General features: G+C 39.4%; 2 protein-coding genes across 6 annotated transcripts in view; one reads left to right on the forward strand and one right to left on the reverse strand.

Moving 5' to 3' along the window:
- Vps13a (vacuolar protein sorting 13 homolog A) overlaps positions 1–1,641 on the forward strand; it is a 252,336-nt gene extending 250,695 nt beyond the window's left edge. For both annotated transcript variants that reach the window (XM_087183513.1, XM_004862535.4), the window contains exon 72: positions 353–1,641. In XM_087183513.1, the coding sequence (XP_087039639.1) occupies positions 353–403 (51 nt within the window). In that variant the 3' untranslated portion in view covers positions 404–1,641. The remainder of the gene's footprint in view (positions 1–352) is intronic.
- A 6,387-nt stretch (positions 1,642–8,028) lies between these two features.
- Gna14 (G protein subunit alpha 14) overlaps positions 8,029–24,394 on the reverse strand; it is a 199,796-nt gene continuing 183,430 nt past the window's right edge. For 2 of the 4 annotated variants that reach the window (XM_004862534.4, XM_087183518.1), the window contains exons 3-7: positions 21,726–21,880; positions 18,061–18,189; positions 17,542–17,671; positions 9,373–9,526; positions 8,031–8,406 (exon numbers count right to left, since the gene is read on the reverse strand). In XM_004862534.4, coding sequence (XP_004862591.1) covers positions 8,216–8,406; positions 9,373–9,526; positions 17,542–17,671; positions 18,061–18,189; positions 21,726–21,880 — 759 coding nt within the window. In that variant the 3' untranslated portion in view covers positions 8,031–8,215. Of the gene's footprint in view, positions 8,407–9,372; positions 9,527–16,776; positions 17,019–17,541; positions 17,672–18,060; positions 18,190–21,725; positions 21,881–24,394 lie in introns of those variants that run through there. The other 2 variants (XM_087183516.1, XM_087183517.1) reach the window with 2 other exon arrangements.

Below are 24,394 nucleotides of genomic sequence, written 5' to 3' on the forward strand. Positions count from 1 at the left end.
AAATGAATTTTACATAAGTAATTTTCAGATTATGGTAGTTGTTTAGTCCAGCTTCCACATTACCCTTTTCTGTCTGAATGGTTCATTTCACTTTTCATATTCTGAAAGATGAATTTCCAAGTTCAGAAACCTTAGAAAACATTATTCCTACTGTTAAACTCAGTGATATTGTCCTGGAGCCATTTGGGCTGATTAAGTGGGTTATCACTTCTGCACTATGAATTTTATGTTTTGTATGTTAGTATGTACATAACTAAACTGGAAAGCTGACTTCTAGATTTCCATTCATTACATTTTGTTTCATTGAAAGTTCACTAAAGTAAGTAAATGTTGGTGTATTTCTTCAAAACAGTGGATCCTTACAAAGCTAGAAGAAGCAAGAGAACCTTCTCCAAGCCTCTGAGAGAACACTGCTGGAAGACACAGCAGTCTATTACTCGTTTGGACACTGTACCTTCCAACATATCAACAGGAAGCACATCACAGGGGTGATTTCTAGATGCGCAAGGAGTCAGATCAGGTAAAAGAGCTATGTGATTAAAACACTTCAACTCTTCGGAGGTCTATCAGTTTCTTTTATTGAATCATGTATCTGATTATAATTCTCATTACTTTATAAAAGAAAATACAGATTATTCTCTGTAGTGGTGGCGAGGTTCCCCATAGTCTCCACATGGAATAAAGCTTAATGTTTCTAGTTCACATTTTCAACTTCTATCATGATTAGTTCAGACTTCTTGAGTGATGGGTAAATGATCAAATTAGACACTGCTCAGTGTTGTCAAGTGGTGATTTATTCAGAAGTATGAAATTCTTTTTATAAATAAATATTTTGGTATTTTCCTTATTTTTTAAATAAAGGGTAGGTTTGAATTATACTTAAAATGCATAGCATAAGTATGAAAAGCCATCTCTTGAGATTGGACATAGATTGAATAAAATCTTAAAAAAGGTTTGAAGAAATGAACATCACAGTTGTAAAGGGAAAGTCCTTAGGAACTTTAGAGCCTCAGAAATACTTCCTCAAGCCAACCTCATGAAGTCTCTTTATCTCATTCATGTTTTTAATAGACTCTTGATTTCAAAGGAAGATTCGTGAAGCCTTAATAATAAATACCTACTTTCTATTCACTGGTAACAAGAAATAAAATTTTCCACATCTTAGATACAATGAGTTGTGCTTTAGAGCAGATAGTCCCTCTCATAGTAAATGTATGAACCCTAGAATCTAACCCAATAACCGACTGTTAGTGATATATTAACAATTTCTGATTTGCTTTTTTTGTAATTAATCAAATGAGAATCACTTCTTTAAATGTACAGCTCATCAAAAAATTATGGACTATACATTGGTAAAGTAAGGCCATGGAGAGTTTTTTTCTTGACTTTTGTCCAAGATCTTTGCATCTTAATATTTCAAATGTAAAGGGATAAATATATGACTGTACACTATGAACAGAATAGTTCAGTGTCTTAGTTACTGAGAAATATAATATTTGGGTGCATGTTATATGTGTCACCAAATTATTATAAACTGTTTTTGGAATCGAAAACTGTGTAGTCAATGGTTGTACAATTCTCAGTCGCATCAAACCTTTGCTTTGTTGTAAAAGCTAAAATAAACAGCATGCCAGACTCCAATTTTATTTCTTTTTTTTTTTTGGTGCCGGGGATCGAACTTGGGTCCTTGCACTTGCGCAGTAGGTGGCGAAACCACTGAGCTAAATCCCCGGCCTGCAATTGTATTTCTTGTTAACCAAATCCTACTGAATACTATTGATTTCTCTCTGATTATGAAAACACATTGTTTATCAGTAGTCTCCTCTATGATGCTTTTATTTTGCTGAATATAAATTAAATCAGGATAAGAGATTTCAAACCACATCATAGTGTGTCCCCATGATAGCCTTTTTTCAAGTAATGTACATATTTTCTATGTTGTTGGGCTTCTCCACATTGCATACCTCAAAATTTAACATAGGTGACTTGCATTGGATTGCCCTCTTCTGGAATGTTGCTTTCCTGGAGTTCCACTCAATGCCATTAGTCAAATACCTCATTAGCCATTCCAATTTCATGATTTCAGCATCCAGAAAATTATAGACCCATAACTCCCTGATTATACCACAGTGAAACAACAATGTAAAATAGAAAGTGTAGAAATTTTTTTGGTATCCTGTGGCAACCAACAGAACTGTGTCTTAACCAGTACACATACAAACCCATTATGCCTCTCCTTCATGTTCCCTTACCACAAGAACCCAGAAATACATCATCTCCTTTCTCTACCAGTCAGCTGCCTATCACATCCTCCTATCACTTTTTCTATCTCTAGAATAGAAGGAATCACAGTTTCAAGAACTATTGTTTATCAGTTATTTTAGAAGATTGTCTTTATCTAAATAACCACAAAAACTAAGAACATTAATAGATCATTAGATGGTCAGCCTTTAGCATATCATTTTATAATTTGCAATTATGTTTGATTCAGTAGTCTTTTTGCATGTAATGGAGTTTGGAATCTTACTGTATTTGAAGACAATCTGCCCTGAATTACAGTGCATGCACTGCTTTTATCTTTTCTTTTAAAGTATGTTTGTTTCTTCTTCCCTAGCCTTAGCACTGTCTTGAGATTTACCCCCAAGGTCAGTGTACTATACATTGGTTTATCTTATGGTCCCTAAGTAATCATTGCTACCTCTAGGTAGTCCTTCCTTCCCCCCCTTCTCTATAATCCTAATCCATTTGAAGGCAGCTGTCCTGTGGCATTCAAATAAATAATATATTCTCCATAAATGTACATTATCTCCCTGCATCGTAATTGTTTCATTTTTTCTGATAGTGTGTAGGAGCTAAAATATCCCAGTGGATATCTATGCACGTAGCTCATCTCTTAGAAACATCCACAAAGTATTATTTTATTCTTGCCTAGTAAAATAAAAAGAGATTTCTTAGTGCTGAACTTTCTGTACCTTATTTAGTCATGGATTGCCAGTATTAGTTGAGCCTTCAAGCTATGTCAAATGTCACCTTGCATTAAAAGACATTAGTGGCTCCTATATTAAAAAGATTGGGACAAAGTGCTTGGTTAGTTAAGCATAGAGATGCAAGCATAAGTATTCTATGCTTGGTTAGTAAGCCCAGAATTTTCATGTAGGAGGTAAAAGTGTGTACCATATACTCTAAAGATGGGAGTAACACTCCCAGCATTGGTTGTTTTCTTGGCCCACCCAGCACAACTCTGAGAAATCTGGGTTCCAGGCTTTTGTTTTTTATCTTTTTCTTTTCTCGGGATCAACCAAAATCCTGAAATGTATTGTTTTTCAAAGGATAGGTCTTAACCCATTAGTGGGCTATGAAATCAGTTAACCCCTCAAGACCAGCATGTTTTAAAATGGAAAAGAAAATAGAGAACAATAGGTAGGATGTATGAGAAGGTTAAATACTGTTTCTTAAAATGTTTTTGTTAAATATGCTATATACTGTATTTTCTATTGTAAATTGTAGTTTAAAAAAAAAACAAACAATTTAAAAGAACCACATAGACATGAGCAGTCCGGTGAGTGTTGGAAATCTGAATAATGTGGAGCCCCTTAGATAGGAGCACCAAATCCACAACTCAGGAATCCTTCAGATTGCGAACACTCTCAATAGAGTGAGATAGGATAGCTCTTGTTCTGGTGTATCTTTCCTTTCCTACTGTGTAACAGTCTCATATGATTCAGTGACACCAGTAAAAGCATTAGAAAAATTAGATTTATAAATGGCACCCCAAAAACACCATTGGCTATCATTTAGCTAAGTCTATTCCAACCTCCTTACCTTAAGCACTTTACTGGAATTGGGTACAGAAGTTTTGCCATTTAAGTTGAATTTGCTCAGCCTTCTGGCTGATTCACCATATAGGTGACAAAGACCCTTCAGAACAGAGAGCTGATGTATAGAGTACATTCTTGTAGGGCTAAAATACTCATATGCTGGGGGGTGCCATACAAATGTCAGTGCATTATGACTAAAAGTATAATAGCTTTCCTTATTTAAGATTCAAGTAGAAAATAAGAGAGAGTTCGTATTCCTTACGCTGACTTGATATAAAATTTAGTATGATTCCTTTTGGTGCAATGCAGTATTATAAATAGCTCCTTTACCCTAAAAAGGAACCCATTTATCCCCCTGAAAAATCCTTTGAGAAATACTTTTGAAGTAATGATAACTTAATGAAAGTAGCATCAGTTAACATTCTGTGATCATTGTAGTCCATATTTTCGGTTATTGGCCGGTATAGTTATTAATGCAACTTTTTCCCCCACTTGTCTTTCTGCCACAGGGGTCTGAAGGGTTTGTTTCAGGGGTATCTTAAAAGCCCGTCTGTCACCTTGCTACACCTTGCTGTGCTCTGACAGACCTCATTTATGTTTAACTGAAACCTTTTTCTACTTTATTTTCTCTTTTGTAAAATAAATCACTCCATATCATTTTAAAAAGATATTTTACTTTAGGATTATGGATTAGTTCTAGTATTTTAAAGCATTAGAGCATTTTTTTAAATGGTAGTTTTGGTTACTCAGAGAGCTACACAAAAAACACAGCTTCAAATTTTGTAGGTTGATATATTTTTAAATTTTGTATTACTTTATACAAATATAAATTTGTATTATAGTTTAACATCTACAGTGATATATCAAACTGCTGTAATTAAAATCTGTCACTGAACACCATTTCATATTGCTCTGATATCTTAATAACATGTTCCTTCTAGTGAAGTCCTTGTAACAAGAAACCCTATGAGACTGGTAATGAAATACCGAATAATTAGAAGTGTACCTAACATCAAACATGTTGAAAAACCTCAACCTTTCTTGTCTTGCCATCATAGATCCAGTGTAGCATAGGTTACATGGAAATATTCTCAGGATCAATGGTTATAAACCCCCACCCACAAACTATTAGAAATTGTATCTGGGACTTGTTACAAGGTAAGGTAGATTGTTACAGACTTTAAAATAGTCTTGCTGATGTAACTGTATTACAGTTAATGAAGTTTTCAGGGAGAGTATACTTTAAAAATACTTTCTCCTGCAAACTTATATTTACCAAATAGTCTGTTTCTTTGGTAAAAATTAGTTATTAATAATTAAGCTTTAAAACATTTCTGCTTTACCTCAGTATTTTCTTCACTTCTCTTTACCCTGTCCCTTGTATATGAGCTTGGCCCAGTTGTCTATTACACAGCCTCTGCCTTACTTCTTGTATATTTTGGTAAGACCATGCATAAACACGAAAGTTTACATTCTGAAGTTCTTACTCTTAAAACTGACTTTAGTCTCTGTCCCCCCAAAAATTTGGTTTATATTCACTAATGACTTTTCTCTAACAATACTTAATTTCTTAGTATCAGTAGATTTGGATTGCATGATGACAGCTCACTTTAACCATGTATGCCTTTTTAAATAAATTGAGTCCAAAAAATCTTTCTGATCTTCAGTCTGCTTTGGTTTTTAGCTACTGGGTAGAACTAGAAAGAATATCAATTGTATTCCCTCGCCTATCTAAATTCTGCACACTGTGGGGCCTAAATAAAGGTCCCCAGGAAACCAAGGTTCTGGTTTTTCAGTCAAAGCAGACAGCATTCCAACCCAGCATGATCACTGCAGACTGAAAGTTTAGCAGATACTTGGTGAACTCTGAAGCTCCAGCACTGTCTGTCTCAACAATTTCAAATGTCTTATTTTCTTAGTAAGTTGTAAGAGTATATTTTGAAAGAAGGGCTAAGGGGAGAATTTCTCCCAGCAAGATCAATATTATCAGAAATGATTAACTTAAATCTTATGAAGAAAGGCATGTCTTTTCATGCTTAAGAAAATACTTCATCATTACTCCCCTTTAAATGACGTATTGCATAGCCTTCCTATAACTAATTATTGAAAGCCATCATTTTCTTGTATGCTTTATCAGCCAGATAAATTAACAACTCGATGCTAGAAAATGCTTGAAATAAAAAACATAATCCCAATTGTTTAATTTCTTCGATTGCTGGTTCTGTTGAAACCTTTTCATGTTAATTGGTCAGAGAGCCCCAGTTCATAATCTTTAGCCTAGTATGTGTGGCAGGGAGAAAAATCGGTGTTGTCTATCTGATGATATTCTTAAATATCTTGAAGGGCTACTGCCCCTTCTCTCTGTTCTTTTTTGCTGAACTGTCTATTCCTGGACCTTCACTGCTTCAAATAAACTTTAACATCAGTTTGTCAAGTTCTTCATCTAGAATAAGGATTTATTTTTAAGATTTAATATTATTGTAGAAGAATTTAAATCTTTTCTGGCATTGATACTCTTCTTTAATGGCTTTACACTAAGAACTGTTCCAAAAGAATGAGAACTTGACAGTCCAATTACTGGCTGAAAGGAAGGTTTAAGACAGCTGGAAGAATACTGTTGTATAATGAATGTAGTCAGGATACATTTTGTATAGATGCTTCTCAACCTCATAAACTCATGGTAAATTGAAAATATATGCACCTAACCTGTAGAATCTTAGCAACACAGTGCACTGTGGAATAAGGATTATTTCCCATGAAGAGCACATGACTGACCAGAAGATGTTGGTTTCAGCTGCACCCCATCATCATTGGACAGTGTCAGACAGACACTATTGTTAGCCTGAGAAAAGATCCAAATTCAAGGTATGATTTCAGCTGAATGTGTATCACTTTTGCACAGTCATGCAGTCAAGCCATTTTTAATTTGGAGACTGTCTAGACCAGCAGTCCCTGACTTTTTTGCTGCCAGGGACTGGTTTCATGGAAGACAATTTTTCCACAGGCAGGGAATGGGAATGGTTTTGGGATGATTCAAGTGTATTACCTTTATTGTGCATTTTATTTCTATTACTTTCGATTCTCATAAAGATCACGCAACCTAGATCCCTCCCATGCGCAGTTCACAGTGTGGTTCAGGCTCCTGTGAGGCTGTAATGATGACAGGAGGCAGAGTCAGTCAGGTGGTGATGGAGTGGTGAGAGGAACTGTGAATACAGATGGAGCTTCTCTCACTGCTCACCTCCTGTGCAGCCCATTCCTAACATGCCATGTACCAGTACCAGTCTGTAGTCCAGGGATTAGGGGCCCCCGGTCTAGGATAGATATGGCATACCTTAAATCCCTACATGTTGTGCTTGTGTGTGCACCTTCACATAACAATCGGAAACACCTGCTTTAGCCAGTTGCTAAGGGAACTCCAACATAATATGATGAATACAGACTTATTTCAAAAGAAGACTTTGGAAAGTTTCTGGATTACTATTAAGTCTACAGCACTTTTCTCTTTTAGAGAAGAACCATCAACCCTGTGCTCTAAGAAACAACATAATCAGTGCTGGTAGCAGAATGGTAAAATTCTTAGTCTTCTGAGAAAGGTATAGCATACATAGTTCAAACATAGCATATCTGTGGTGACCATCAGATCTTTGGCAGTGGTTACATAACATTTGCTAAACAATTTTTCACTTTTAGCCATTTTGTAAGTTTATAAGACATAGCCACATGCATTAGGACACATGTTTTCACCAGTATACCATAAATGCTATCTAAAGCACATTTACCATATGTCAACTTTGGCTTCACAGTAGCCAAATTGTGGCAAAACTAAATGTACTGAGCCCAGTATATTCAATAATTCGGCCTAGGAAATTGACATATAAAATGAGCCAACTATTAAAAAAAAAACAGTGGCATGTTAAAGGAGCCATACTTCAGCAGGAAGAGAGAAAAATATTAGAAATTAGGAATGTATCTAAATTAACAAGATTTAATGTGTCGACTCCATTAACATCTTTTAAAAATGAATCCTAGAGGTCTGAAGGCATCAATAAATTAGCAGACCCCTCTATTAAGTGATTTTCAATGGCTATCGCTTAACTTTTTAAACATAAATCATGGTAGAATTGAAAATTCTGTGAAATATCAAATTTTAAAAACACAATCTTACAGCCAAGAGACAAGAAAAAAACTATAAAACCAACTTGGGAATTAAGACTTAAAAGGTTTTGTAAACTAACATCTTCCAAGTTCCATTACCCCTCTCTGTCCTAGTGGTCTGCATGATGTCCATGGTGCCTGGCACAGGTCCTTGGTCGGGTAAGTCTGAAGCACTTGCAAATGAAACAAGCAGCTTGATCATCATGTCTTCTGTTATGGGGAGGAGAGGGCAGCAGCTTTTAAACTAAGTTGAATTCCCTTAGATTTAGCTGTAGAATTGTGTCTTTGACAGCAGCAAACACAAAACGGATATTCTCCGTATCTGTAGCACACGTAAAGTGGGAATAGATGACTTTCTCTTTGTCAGGATTCTGGTCTTGATAAAGTTTCAAGATAAAGTCTCTGGCAGCTTTGACATCCTGCTTTGGTCCTAGTCACAAATGCAGTTAGAATAAAAAACAGACTTACAACCATGTCCTCCCAAGAACCATTTAAGATATACTCTCATTCCTATCTGGAAATCCTTCTTTGATCTATCTTTATTTCTAGGAAATAATTTACTTTCAGTGTTATTTTTAGTGTATTTCATTGTGAATCCAAAAAGTAGTATTTTACATGCCCACTGCTATCTAAAAATTGTATTTTAAGAATGTTTAAAAATGGTGCAATTTAATTCTGATTCGAACAATCATTAAGAGAATCCTTGTACAGACAGACTTGTGGGCTGGGAGAGGGAAGAGGAAGAGTGTGAGAATGAAGTTGGTTCTAAAGTTTGAAGGATCGACAGTGTGGTTGATGAAAGTAGTGCTGAAATACCCTCTGAACATCAATATCAAAGTCAGTAATATCTGATACCCCTTATACTAGGAATAATTAGCAGTAGGGCAAGAAACTCTCTTGCCTAATCCACCGTGTCTGGAAAGAGGATTGCACTGTTGAACCCCAGGAAGCACCAGGTGCTCTGACTGGCCCTGGGAGTGCAAAGTTGGGCACAGCCTCTGCCCCCAAGAAGTTGACCAGGATGAGAGCTGAACTTGCAAGCTAACACACAGTACTGCACAGTGGGATGATGGCCAAGGGAGCGAGTGAGGCAGCAGCGGTGATGGTGCGCTCCTGTAGGCCCTTCCAGCACAGAAGGCCCAGAAAGCCTTCCCAGGAGAGAGGAGGCCTGAGTTGTGTCCTGGAGAGCCACAAGGAGTCAGCAAAAAGGAATGAGCAGGTGTATTCCAGGCTGGGAGGGAGCTGCGCGGAGTCTGAATATGAGCTCTCAAAGGTGGGGAATGGTGAGAGGCTGTTTTGACATATCAGGGAGAGCTGTGCAGGCTGCTGAGGACTTGGGACTTATCTAGGTGGTCAGTGAAGTAACAGAAGCACTGTCCCCAAGATGAACACTTACCTTTGTATTCTGGAAAATAGCTAATTAGATGAGAGTACATGATTTTTTCTTCCAAAAGATCCTTCTTATTTAAGAACAAAATCACAGATGAGTTCAGAAACCAGGGGTAGGTGATGATGGTTTTAAACAGGGCTTTGCTCTCTTCCATGCGATTCTAAGAGAGAAACAAAGGAATTAGGGAAACTAAAGGCCACACTTCGGAAACAACATGCCACATGGCTAGTGCATCCGTCAGTCCTTTCTGCACTGCTGCTGCAGTCTGGGTCACTGCCTTTGCTGAAGCTAGTGAGCAAGAGGGCCCACAGAGCACAGGCTTATTGCCCCTCCATCCTACCCCCAGTAATTTCTGTTTTCTGGATCTCCTTTCCTGGAGTGTCTGAAACTGTACCCCAAAACTAGGATGCAATGAGAAAGGCTTTTGTGCAACTTGGAACAGGAAGGCCACATTTGGTAGAAGTGTGCTGTGCTGTATAACTATTGGGATTACCCTGTGGGGAAGTGCCAGCTTCAAACCTGAGATGGCCACTTAACTGGGTGGCGTTTGCAGACCATGCCTCAGGAGTCATGTGACATGGGAGGGAGGGAGGCTCCTCCAGGAGGGCCACCACCCTTAGGAATGCCAGACTGTGGCCACACAGGGAAGTAACATTGTATTAAGCTGCACAAGTGGAAAAGGAAATTGTCCCTGTTGGATATATGTGCATGCTATCATTCAGAAAATGTAAAGAACTGCCCTAAACTTGTGTAATGGTGGGATCTGGCAAAGATTATGTACAAAGACCATAAGTTCCAAATATTAGACAGTATAATTAGATAAGAAAATATTAAGTGTTCCTAATTTATGGAGAGCAGAGAATGCACATACAAATCCTACTGATGACAGTAACTGTTCTAGATAGCACTCTTGTAAGTATTTCTAGGGGAAAAGAAACAAGAACTAACCTTTAGGGAAGGACGTTGTCAAACCAAACATCCAAGCTCAACACAACTGTGCTCCAGAGGAACTTGCCCTAACTTTACTCCCACAGCTCTGAACTATCAGGACTCTCTCTCTCCTGCAGTGTATCCGGGGGAGTAAGATCCCAAACGTGTTAGCAGAGTGAGAACCTTCACGTCTTTTTAAAACTTCTCTAAAATTTACTAGGATCTTGTCGATAGTAATTCCAAAAGAAATGTCCTTATAAAAGATTCCTGTACAGTGGAAAGTACAATTGACATTAAAAAAACTGTTCACAGAAGTAATAGTAGAAAACTTCCATGACAGAGGTAGAGAATTGGACATACAGATAAGTGAGGCATATAGAACTCCAACTAGCCACGATCAAAAAAAATCTACACCTAGACATACAATAGTCAAGATCCCAGAAAACCCAACAGAAGAATAAAATCCTGCAAGCAGTTAGAGAAAAGAAACAAATACCTAGAAAGGAAAGCCCATCAGAATCACAGCAGACTTCTCAACACAAGCTGTCAGTCAAGGAGAGCCTGGAGTGAAGTATTTCAAGCCCTAAAAGAAAATAACTTCCAACCTAGACTGTTGTATCCTACAAAATTATCTTTCAAAATTGATGGGGAAATTAGATACTTCTACAACAAAGAACACCTGAGAAATTTCATGAACACCAAACCAGCACTCCAGACAATTCTAAACAATATCCTAGAAAAAGACAATGAAGGTCACAACACCATGAGGCCCAACAGAGAGAAGCCACCAGGCAAGGTAAACTACAGGGAAAGGGAAAAAATAAGAAAAGAGCCAACAACAGTAAAACATCATGACAAGGATGAGTCAATATCTATCAATTATAACCATCAATGTTAATGGCCTCAATTCACCAATCAAAAGAAATAGACTGGCAGAATGGATTAAGAAGCAAAATCCAACAATATACTGTATACAAGAAACACACTGGCTGGGGATTTAGCTCAGTGGTTCCGGTGCCTGCCATGCAAGTGCAAGGTCCCGGGTTTGATCCCCGGTACAAAACAAAAAACAAAAAACACACAACTCAAAAAGAAATTCATAGACTGAAAGTAAAAGAATGCAAAACAGTTCTCCACATGACAGGAACCCAGAAAAAAGCAGGGGTAGCAATCTTATTTGCAGACAAAGTAGATTTCAAACCAAAACTAATTAAGAGAGACAAAGATGGTCGCTACATCCTTGTAAAGGGAACAATCCAAGAGGAAGAGATGACAATCATAAATATATAAGCACCAAATACGAATGCCAACTATACAAAACAAATATTAATGGACATGAAAAACCAAATAAGCACTAATACAGTAGAAGTGCGGGACCTCAATACCCCACTATCACAAATAGACAGATCATCTAGACAAAAAATGAAAAACAAAATTCTAGAACTGAACCAAGCTATTGAACAAATAGACTTAATAGATGTTTACAGAGTGTTCCACCCCACAAAATCAGAATACACATTCTTGTCAGCTCCACACAGGTCATTCTCGAAAACAGACCACATGCTAGCTCATAGGACTTGTCTAAGTAAATGTAAAAGAATTGAAGTTACCCCCTGTGTATTATCAGACCATAGTGCAATAAAACTGGAGATCAATAACATAAGAAACTGCAAAACCTCCACAAACACATGGAAATTGAATAACACCCTCCTGAACAACCAATGGGCCACAGAGGAAATTAAAGAAGAAATTAGACAATTTCTACAAGTAAATGATAATGCCAGTACAACATACAGGAATCTAGGGGACACAAAGAAAGCAGTTCTAGGAGGGAAATTCATAGCAGTGAATGCCCATATTAGGAAAACAGAGAGAACTCAACCTAATGCAGAACCTCAAGCTCCTAGAAAAAGAAGAGAAAAACCCAAAGCTCATACAAGAGAGGAAATTACAAAAATCAGAGCAGAAATCAATGCAATAGAGATTAAGAGAATGATACAAAAAATCAAATCAGAGTTGGTTTTTTGAAAGAATAAATAAAATCAATAAAACTTTAGCCACCCTTATCAAAAAAAGGAAAGAAAAGGCTCAGGTCCATGCAATTAAAAACGAAAAAGGTGAAGTCACAATAGACTTGGCAGAAATCCAGAGGATCATTACCTGCTTCGAGAACCTGTACTCTAATAAAATGCAAAACACAGAAGGAATGGACAGATTCGTAGATACATTTGAATTGCCAAAGTTAAATGAAGATATAGAAATTCTAAACACCCCAGTTACAGTGAGTGAAATTAAAAATGTAATTAAAAATTTACCAACAAAGAAAAGCCCAGGTCCTGATGGCTTCACTGCTAAATTCTACAAGACATTTAAAGAAAAACTATCACCATTACTCTTTAAACTCATCGAGGAAATTGAAAGGGAAACAATACTTCCAAATTCATTCCTGGAACCAAGTGTTACTTTGATTCCAAAACCAGGGAAAGACCCAACCCAAAAAGAGAACTATAGGCCAATCTCCTATATGAACATACATGCAAAAATCCTCAACAAACAATACAGAGGTCATCAAGAAGATCATACACCCTGACCAACTCAGATTTATCCCAGGGATGCAAGGATGGTTCAACATACATAAATCAATAAATGTAATACACTATATTAATAGAGCCAGGGACAAAAACCATATGATTGTCTCAATAGATGCAGAAAAAGCATTTGACAAAATCCAACACCCATTCATGATAAAAACCCTACAGAAAATTGGAATAGAAGGTCTTTATCTCAACCTGATTAAGGTTATCTATGAAAAACCAACAGCCAACATCATACTAAATGGTCAAAAACTGAAAACTTTCATGCTAAAATCAGGAACAAGACAAGGATGCCCACTATCACCATTCCAGTTAAATATAGTTCTGCAAACAGCCACAGCAATTAGACAAGAGAAAGAAATAAAAGGAATAAAGATAGGAAAGGAAGAAGTGAAACTGTTACTATTTGCTGACAATATGATACTTTACATAGAAGACCCAAAAAACTCCACCAGAAGACTTCTAGCCTTAATTGACAGATTCAGTAGAGTAGCTGGATACAAGATCAACACTCAAAAAATAATAGCCTTCTTGTACACAAATAACAGACTCACTGAGAGAGAAATTAGGGAAACAATTCCTTTTACAGTAGCATCCAAAAAAATGAAATACATAGGAATCAACCTCAAAAAGGAAGCAAAAGACTTCTACACTGAAAACTATAGCTCTCTGAAAAAAGAGATCAAAGAGGATATCAGAAAATGGAAAGACATCCCTTGTTCCTGGGTAGGAAGAACCAATATAGTGAAAATGGCCATACTTCCAAGACTACTATATAGATTTAATGCAATGCCAATTGAAATTCCAACAATATACTTCACATAACTAGAGAAAACAATCCAAAAGTTCATTTGGAACCAGAAGAGACCTAGAATAGCAAAAGCAATTCTAGGCAACAGACACATGGCAAGGGGGTATCACAATCCCCAACTTGAAATTATACTACAAAGCTACTGTGATAAAAACAGCATGGTACTGGCAAAGAAAGAGACCTGAGAGTCAGTGGAATAGATTAGAAGATGCAGAAACAACTTCAGACATACTCAGCCACCTCATCTTTGACAAAGGAGCCAACCACCCTCATTGGAGGAAAGATAGCCTCTTTAATAAATAGTGTTGGAAAAACTGGATTTTAACTTGCCAAAGATTAAAATTAGACCCATATCTCACGATGCACTAAACCAAGATTGAAATGGATTAAAGATCTAAGTACTAAAACAGAAACACTAAACTTCCTGGAAGATGTTAGGTAGAACTCTCGAAGACATTGGCATAGGACAAGACTTTATGAACAAAACCTCAGTAGCATGGGAACTAGCACAAAGAATCAACAACTGGGATCTCATCGTATTAAAAAGCTTCTGCACTGCAAGAGAAACCACCAACAAAGCTAAGAGACAACCTACAATGTGGGAAAAAATTTTTAGCAGCTGTACCTCAGACAAAGGGCTACTCTCTAGAATATATAAAGAACTGGAAAAAATCAGAGCCCCCAAATTTAACCCAATTCAAAAATGGGCATCTGAAATGAACAGACGTTTCTCAGACAAAGAAGTAAAAGCAGCAAAGAAATATATGAAAAAATGTTCAACATCACTGGTCATTCAAGAGATGCAGATGAAAACAACACTGAGATTCCACCTCACCCCACAAAGAATGGCTACTATCAAGAAATTAACCAATAACAAATGTTGGTGGGGGTGTGGGGAGAAAGGAACCCTTCTCCATTGTTGGTGGGAGTGCAGACTGGTGCAACCACTGTGGAAATCAGTATGGAGATACCTCAAAGAACTAGGACTAGAGGTCCCATTTGACCCAGCTACTCCCCTGCTGAGTATCTTCCCCAAAGAAAAGAAGCATACAACAGCGATATATGTGTACCCATGTTTATAGTGGCACAGTCTGTAATAGTGAAAGCTTGAAAACAGCCCAAGTGCCCATCAACTGGAAACTGGATAAAGATGTGTTTGTTTTTTTTATAAAATGGAGTACTACTCAGCCATAAAGAATGAGAAACTAGAGACATTTATAGCTAAATGTATGCATATTGAAGCCATACTCTTAAGTGAAATAAATAGGACACACATGTGTAAATACTGAACAGTTTCTCTAGTGTGAGAAACTGAAAGTAAATAAGGATTAAAATGATTAAAAGGAATAATTGATAATTTGAAATAGTAAGAAAAGGTCCAAAGTGGTAGGGGAAGTGGGAGGGGCAGGGGAAAGGAAAGAAGAGAAAGGAAAAATTATGACAAAAGAAAAAAATGGAAAAAAGGCTATGTAAATAGGGAAGGGTGGAGGGGGTGAAGGGCACACAGGTAATGAGGAAAAAATAAGAACCAAGATACATCATGTACAGGCACAAGAACCCAGTGATAAATGTAAACGTATATTATACCTAAAATGTACCAATAAAAGAATTTAAGCAAAAAAAAAAAAAAACTTCCTATACAAAATAGGGAATCAGTATAGTAAATATATACAACCAGAAAAGGAAAGTCTGGAATGACAACCACTTAAGTTTCTCCAAATACCTTGTGATTTTTAAGAAAGGAGAAAATGTTTAATTTCTGAGTGCATCAGGCTGAGTTACTGGTCCCTTGTGCACTTGACTTTCCTAAGAAATATCATAAGTAATCCCTGAGACAATTTGGAGCTAATTTTTTATAATGATAACAGGATTCCTTTTTTTTTTTTTTTTTAACAATCCCACTTGGGAGAGCTGGGCAGCAGCCAAGATTTCTATTCTTTGCACAATGACACTAGTAAATGGGTTAATCCTCCACTAATTAGCTAATGTAACAGTGCTCCTGAGAGACGTCTGCTCTCAAGGAGTACAAGATGTGATTTGCTCATAGTTATTGCCTCATCCTAGAAAGAGTTCTTTATTGGTTTACTTTTATGCTCTGGAAATGAGATGTTTTTCAAAAAGATCAAGGGTTCTTGTGCAAATTCAAGGGGAAAGACAATGAAGGAGACATTGGCATCCCACAGAAGATACTGCCAACCTCACAAAGAAATGACTGTGCTGGTCCTCTTCATGTCTGGGCAGATCTTCTAGTGGAGCTGGACCCACCTGGTGCCAGGTAGCTCTGCGGTGGATGTTGAATGCCTGACTGGGCTGGATCGGCCCCAGCTGCCCTGAGTGAGTCCCTCCTAGGGGAGGTGAAGGGCAGACAATTCCAGCAACCACGGAAGAGTTGCAAGTACCTGACAGCACTGTCTACACCACTTGGCTAATTTGGGAAAGCCATGGCCTATGGAATAAGTTTCTCAGACACAGTGCTGCTCAAATTTGCCTGTGCATTAGAATCTCTGGGGGACTTGGAAAAGAAAACCCCCACTGAGCCCAGTAACTATAATTCTCTAGTGTGAGGCCCACAATGCTGTATTTTTTTTTAAAAGCTCCCCAGGGGATGCCAACATTCCACCAAGGGTGAGAACCTCTGCTTTTGAGTAATTTCCACCCCTCACAGCACATTAGATTCACTTGGAGAGCTTTTTTAAAAATCCCAACACTCAGGCCACACCTACCACCGATAAAGTCAGCATCTTGAGTTGGACCAAGGCACAAGTTTTCCTTTACATTCCACAGAAAATTCCATTGTGCATCAAAGTTTAGAACTAAGGTTCAGACCAGTGTTTCACAATCATTTACAATCTTGCACTATATAACAACCATTTGGTGAGCAGACATGTACAACAGCAGTCCCATAAGATTATAGTGGAATTGAAAAATTCCTATTGCCCAGTATTTTTAGTGTACCTTTTCTACATTTAGTATGTTTAGATACACAAATACCATTGCCAACAATACTGAGTACAGTAACATACTATGCAGGCTGGTAGCCAAAAAGCAGCAGGCTATAATCATACAGCCCAGGTATATAGTAGGCTGAGCTATCTGGGTTTATACCTGTGCATTCTGTAGTGTTAACACAATGATGAAATTACCTACTGAAGTATTTCGCAGAGTATATGCTTGTTTTAGTTACTTTTCTCTCATTGCTGAGACAAAATACCCAGTATCCAAAATTAAAGGGGGAAAGGTTTATTTAGCTCACAGTTTGTAGAGGTTTCAGTCCATAATTGACTGGCTCCAAGGCCGGGTGGCTTGGCAGACAGGCACTGCAGAGGAGGAGCAGTTTATGGTTGGCAGAAGCTAGCAAACTAAGCAAGAAAGGGACAAGACAAGCCTCTTTCTGTCCCTTATATTATATCCAGGCTACTGGGATTAGGGCAGTGCTAAACCAATCAATGCACTGATATAGTAATCACACACCTTTATCCTTAACCCTAGCATTGTACCATGAATCAATTACACACCCTAGATTCAGGCACCTCTGAAAAAGCCCTGCCTATGACCACATGAGGCTTTGGTGGGATATCTAGACACAAACTGTAATGATGCTTTTCATTAAGCAACACATGACTATATTTTTATTGCCTGAGAACTAAATGCAGGTCTGGACTGACTCAATAGGTTGCATTTCTGACAAGCAACTGATGATCCCTGTCCTGCTAGTCCACAGATTACACTGTGAATAAGACCATTTAGCTGGTGGGTCCACCTTGTTGGCTCGTTGAGAAGAAAAGAAATAGGTCTCTGCCTTCCAAAGCTACATATGTATACCTCACCCACTCAGCATACCTCATTGTCACACTCAGCCAGGACCTGGTCATATTCACTCAGAGCAACCAAGAAAATTATGGAGGTGACACTCTCAAAGCAATGAATCCATTTCCGTCGTTCAGATCGCTGGCCACCAACATCCACCATCCTGCTCAATAAAGACAAATCACACAAAGATTAGAATACATGACTCTTTGAGGAAAAAGGACAAGTCATTATACCATAGAGTCAGTGCTCTCTTGGATCCTCAGTAATTTTAAGAGTGAAGACAGGTGCTAAGTACATGTATTCTTATATGGATAAGAATGATTCCAGTTTGCAGAAACAAATGCCTTCCCTAAGGGCAATAGAAGGGTAAGTCCTTCTCCACTCTAGAATTGTGACCTACCACAATCTACATTCTTCAAGACAGAAAGAGCCATTCTGCCCTATGGGATGCAACCCCTGCTTAGAAATAACACATTTAACACACCATCCAGGAACTTCTGGGCCTGGGAAACAGATTCTCCGAGGACAATGTCTGGGAGACAGGCTTACCGAAAGATGATGTCCTCCAGGTTAAACGGGTACTCAATGATTCCAGTGGTGGGCACTCGGACACGAAGCACATCTTGCTGTGTGGGCACAAATGATGGCATGGCAATCCGGTCAATGTCAGTCAGGTAACTGTGACATTAAAGAATGAGAAGCCGAGGCTCCTTTTAGAGAAAGGAGAAATGTCTGTACTGCTCCAAGAAGTTACCCCCATATTACACTCCCTACACAGATTCATGGATTCCGTCAGTGACTTTCTCGAAAGCCAGATGAGGACCCTTCCTACAATGGTCTGAAGATAGCAGGGATCAGAAGCACTTCTGTGAGTCTTCTGGGAAATACGCAGGTCACTGCAACTCTTCTCCTGGGCTCTAATGGCCAACATTTCTGTTTGGCTGTAAGGGAGGCAGCAGGGCTGGAGGCCGGAAATGGCTCAGATGCCCTGCCCAAATGTCCCTCATCCAAGAACAATATGTTTGTAGTTGCTGTTCTCTAAAGCTGCTGCTCAGAATTAAATGGAGTTTCTAAGGAAATATATAGACGTCAAATAGGCCAAGGGGAAATTCTTTTAGAATAACAAGAAAACCTTCCCTGTTAAAGACACTGGGAAATGAAACATCTAAAAAAATCCAAAACTTGTCTTAGATTATTTGGGGCCAAATATTAAAGCGTAGAGTGATTATTAAAATGTAATCACTTTTTCTTTAGTAAAATGAGAGCACTCTATTCTTAAATTTTAAAGCTCATATAAAAATTAAATTAGTAAAATAACTCTTAACTCAGATCCTGGCCAACAATGGAGTTGGTGATTCCAAGTCCCCTGCAAGCCGAGGTGGGCCTGCCTTCTCCCAGCACAGCCTGGACACCAGGCCCTGAACAGGCAGTGTGAAGATGAATCGAGGGTTAAAGGAAAGCCTGACGCCTTCCAGCCTCCAGCTCAAGAGCCCAGGCACTGGGGTCACCTTCTACACCTCTGCTCATATGTCACAAGCCCAGGGCTCAGTGCTGTTCTCCCTGGGCAGTAACCTTAACCCAGGTTTCACTGTCCACAGTTGTTACCCATGGGCATTCATGCTGCAGAGTATTTAATTCATAAGTTCTATTTTGTTTTGTTTTGTTTTTAGAGACAGGGTCTTGGTGTATTGCCAGGCAGGCCTCAAATTCCTGGGCTCAGATGATCCTCCTGCTTCAGCCTATCAAGTAGATAGTATGACAAGCCTGTACTCCCAATGCTTGGCAACGATTTCTAAGTTTTAAATCATGTGCTTTTCTGAATAACATGATAAAATCTGATACTGTCCCATTCTGTCTTGCCCTAGATATGAATTGCCCTTCTCCAATGTATCTACACTGTATTCACTACTAGGCTGTTAGTCACCAAGTAGCTGTCTCAGTTACCATATCATCTCTTATGCTATCACAGTGCTTGCGTTCAAGTCATTCTTATTTTACTTAATACCGGCCCCCAAAGTTGTTCTATATTGTCATTATTAAACTCTTACTGTGATAGCTTAGATCCAAGAGCCTCATGCACTCAAAGGAAGGGCTTTTGGAAGGTGATCAGATTACTGGGGTTTAAAGCTGACTTACTGTTAGGAGCTGGGGTCTGGTTAGAAGGGGCAGGTCGCTGGAGGGCGTGGCTTGGGTCTATCTCCCTTCCCAGTTCCTCCTTTGATTCTCTGCTTCCTGTCTGCCATACCATGATCAGCTTTTCCTCTGCCATGCTCTCCTGCCATGGGGCCAGCCAACTACAGACTGAAACTTGAGCCAAAATGAATCTCTTCTTCCTTAAGTTGTAGATGTTGGGTATTATGTTTCAGCAACAAGAAAGTGACTAAGACACTGTGCCAAATGTATAAATGAAACTGTACCATAAGTACATACAAATAGGAAAAATACAGTATATATAGGGTTCGATCCTATGCATGGTTTCAGGTTTCCACTAGGGGTCTTGGAATGTATCCCCAGGAGGCAAAGGGAGAATATTACATTCACTGTGTGACTGTTTGTTTCATACTTGCCTCATGCCACCAAACTCTACTTTCCTGAGAGCAGAGGGAACTGGTTGCTCTGCAGGCCTTACTATGGTGCCTGGCATATTACAAGCATCCATCAAATTTTAGTGAAGTGAGTACATGAGAACCACTGACCTGGACCAAGGAAATGCACCAATGCCCCATGTCCCACAGATTCTGAAGATGGGACAGCCGTCTGGGTTTGTAAGTCTGCAGTAAGTCTGTCCATTACCTTGGCTGCTCCCATACCCTTCTCGATGGTCTTGCCTCAGTTTCGGGTTACCCTAAATTCTATCACAGTTCTGCTGGGTCTCTTCCAAACGGACGTACATCGTGCACTGTTACCAACCCCCAGGGGCCTCACAGAGAAAAGAATACCAAGCAGTCTCAGGAAAGGACCAGGGAGGCCGTGGCTGCCTTTGACACTGAGTAACCCCTGGTTCCGCAGGCTGTCAGTCTGCACCTCCTCTTTGGGGTACTTTCTTCCTTCCATCTCTTTGCTGATCTAACATCTTATTGGTGTTGTGTCTGTGCTTTGATTGACTATGCCAATCTGGATAATGACACTGAACACTCAGCCTGGGACAAACACTAAAGGAAAGTCATTGTGTAGAAGATAACATTTCCCTTCCAACCCACTGCCTTATCCAGACAATGAGGACAACCCCCAGCCAACCCAGCTCAGAGGGCAATGGCAGCATCTGAAGGAACGTGGGTGGTCTCAGGAAGGATTTCAGGGCCCTCACAGGGTGGATGATGCTATGTACTGAGGGAGAAAGCCACACTGCTGAGATCATCAACTCTTCAAGAAGAACTGAAGTGTTTTCCCAGTGACCTGGCTGATAGATACACTGCCTCAGGAAATTCTTAAGAAAATAAAATTCTGTGATCTCTCTGGGATGGTTTCCTTGCGGGACCATCCGAACAAATCGTTTACCTTTAGGGAATAATGATTTAAAATTGAAGTGATTTACCATGTACAGTGGCACACTTGGTGATCTCAACTACTCAGCAAGTTAAGGGAGGAGGATTGTGAATTTGAGGCCAGCCTGAGAAACACGGCAAACCCCATCTCAGAAAATAAACGAAATTAGAACTCTACTGATCAAAACCTAGGTTTTTTCAGGGGGTCTATAAAGGACTGTTTCCTGTGTGCTTTGCCTGAAGATGCCTGTCTCAACCACTAGAGGGAAACATCAGATCAGCCGCTGACTGCTGCTCTGAAGTCTGATTTTAGGTTTTGAGGCAAGTCTGGTTCAAGACAACCAGAAAGAGAAATATTGAGAGGAGCAAAGGAAACCAGAAGCAGGTATATTCCTTGTTTAAATCATAATTTCAATACCCCAAATACCCACTAAGAAAACTCCCAATTTGATTAAACCTCCAATTGAAAATAATAGGCTTACAATACAGTGAGAAAAGGCAGGTAGGTATAGGCCAGGAGGGGATTCTGGGGATACACAGAGGATCAAAGGGTTTTAGGAGGTGGTCAGACAGAGCACAAGAGGTGACAGGGAGACACAGAAAGACAGCAGAAGGTGATATTGCCACTGGCCATCCCCTGTGTCAGCAAGCAGTGATAAGTTTCAAAGAAACAAGACTGAGTTTGCCTAAAAGGACCGTGGGAAGCCATAGCTGGAGCTCTGTACTCACTATTTGGCAGAATCTGACAGCTGATACTCCCTCCTCCTGTCATAACACTCCTGGACTCCTGGATCCTGCCAGAGCTGCTTGATGGCCTCCACCTGGTCCCTGGAGAGCATGGAGACCTTGTCAACTTCCACTTCTCTGATTATCTGGGCATTTTCCTACCCAAAGAAAGGAGAGCCTTTCATTAGGCAAAGGAAAAGAAGCCAACCATTGGTGGTTTGGGGACACCTTGCACTGGTCTGTGCGTTGGGGATCTCATTAGCTGTGGGCTGGAGAGATAACCTGGGGGTCTGCGTACAGCCAAGCCATGCCCCTGTAGGCACAGTGAGTTCAGCTCAGCAGAGCGAACCACAGGGGCCCAAAGCCTGCGACCTCTGTCCAGCAGTGTAGCAGTCAACACCCGGGGTGACCAGAGAAACAGTGGTCAGTCGTCCAGCAGCAAACTTTACTTGCTCATTAACATGCTGCTCATTTGAGTATCTACAGAGCTAGCAGCTCAAAATTATGATATCCATGGCATACCAAGGGTTAGGTGGTGGTAGTGGGTCCACCAGGAACAAGCAATAAGGGGATGCACTGTCTCTGAGAATCAGAAAAGAGTAATACCAACTGTCCACCTGCTTTCTTCTCCTTATTTAAAAAAATTAAATAGGCTTTCTTTTTTCTTTTTTTTTCTTTTGGTACTGAGGATTGAACTCAGGACCTTGTACTTTTGAGGTAGGCAGCAGCACCACTGAGCTAAATCCCCGGCCCCAAATAGGCTTTATTTTGTAATACATTCACAGAAAAATGAAGCAGAAAGTACAGAGTTCCTATACAGACTGCTTTTTACTCTCAGGCCTCATTCATAAAATTCTTTCCCCTGGGCTCACGACTCCCATTGTGTTCGCTCCTCACACCACTGATTGCCACAGTATGTTTATTATTACCATGATCATTAAATCATTCTTGTTCTAATACTATTGTTCTTTTTTTCACTTTATTGAATTCTTTTATTGGTACATTGTAGGTATACAACACAATTACATTTCACATTGGGAATTGTACCTTTACATGATGCATCTTGGTTCTTATTTTTTCCCCATTCCTAGCCCTCCCTTCACCCCCTCCACCCTTCCCTATTTACAAAGACTTTATTTCCATTTTTTTCCATTTCTCATCATTTTTCCTTTCCCTTCTTTCCTTTCCCCTGCCCCTCCCACTACCCCTACCCCTTTGGACCTTTTCTTCCTATTTTGCATTATCGATTATTCATTCTAATCATTGGTACATTTTAGGTATACAATATAATGACATTCATCATTGGAAATTTGCACCTTGACATAATCTCTCTTGGTTCTTATTTTTCACCCTTGCCCAGCCCTCCCTTCAACCCCTCCATTCCTCCCTATTTACAAAGATTTTGTTCCTATTTTTCCATTTTCTCATATCTAATACTATTGTTCTATTATTGCAATAACTTAAAGATCATTATTTTTAAAATAAAATAATTTAATTAAATAACAAATAAAGATCCCTATTACTAAAATTATTACTATTAGAATGGTTACCATTTATTTATTGGCCACTTACTATGTGCCAAGGGCTTTACATGCATTATCTCATTTAATCAATGGAAGGCCAGTATAAGGCTGGAAATCTTTCTGAACCTTGGGAAATGGAAATGATACAGTTTACTTGCACCCACATTTCCATATTTTGGCTCCAGAGACTCAGCCTGCCTTCCTCGGCTTCAAGCTGTGGCAGACAAGAGAACCTTAGTGAGACAGAGGGGACACCAGGAATCTTCTGCCCTCTCTCATCTTTCTGCATCTCATTGTGATTACATCATGCAAAGCTGGCTATTTACTGGCAGAAATAAGTCAGCAAAGTAAGCCTTTGGTAGCTGTGAGCTCCATCCGTGGATATGGTAAACCTCCAAAACATTGCTTTCATCTTGCACTATTAATCCTCATAATCATCCAACTGGAGAAAAAGAACCTTACAGGTTCACTTGCAACAACATAACTTTGCCCCACATCCATCAAAAAAAAGAATAAAATCTTCCCTGGGACTGTGGGATCCTCAGACAGTATGGGTTAGTGGAAATGCCCAGGATGAGGAACCAGGACCCGGAGTTCCAAGCCATACAGCTGGGCATCACAAGGACCCAGACAAGTTACCTGTCTCGGTGTCCTCATTTGCAAAGGGAGCCAGTGATTTTCAGGACAACACGAAACATAAACTATAAAGTATTACTCACATGTGAGTACAATTTGCCTTATGGGTATAGCAGATGCCTGATAAATAATTGTTTCCAAACATAGGACATATCAATAGCCTCTAAACCTCAGTATCTGATCCACCAGCACCTGTCTTTCCTGGCCAGCAAGGACAACAAAGGACAGTCCTGGAGAGTGTATGTCAGCAGAAGTGCTGTCTCCCACCTTCTCCTCTCTGTTCCACCCAAACAGGACCAGATAGTTTCTTTCCAACCTCTAGCCTCTAAATTCAAAATACCTGTCTTCCTGTGTCTTCAAGCTAGCTCAGGGAATGTCAAGGGAATAAAACCAATGTCACTTTTGTCCTTACAGCCCAGAGACTGTGCAGGTGTCCTCTGTAGGTGTGTGTATTTCCCTAAGTATTAATGATGCATATGAGGTGTATCTAACAGACCAAAAGTCACAGCCAAA

The sequence above is a fragment of the Heterocephalus glaber genome, unplaced genomic scaffold (assembly GCF_053883595.1).
Source record: "Heterocephalus glaber isolate CG9 unplaced genomic scaffold, H.glaber_assembly_v1.0 deba00001481, whole genome shotgun sequence".
Lineage (NCBI taxonomy): Eukaryota > Metazoa > Chordata > Mammalia > Rodentia > Bathyergidae > Heterocephalus > Heterocephalus glaber.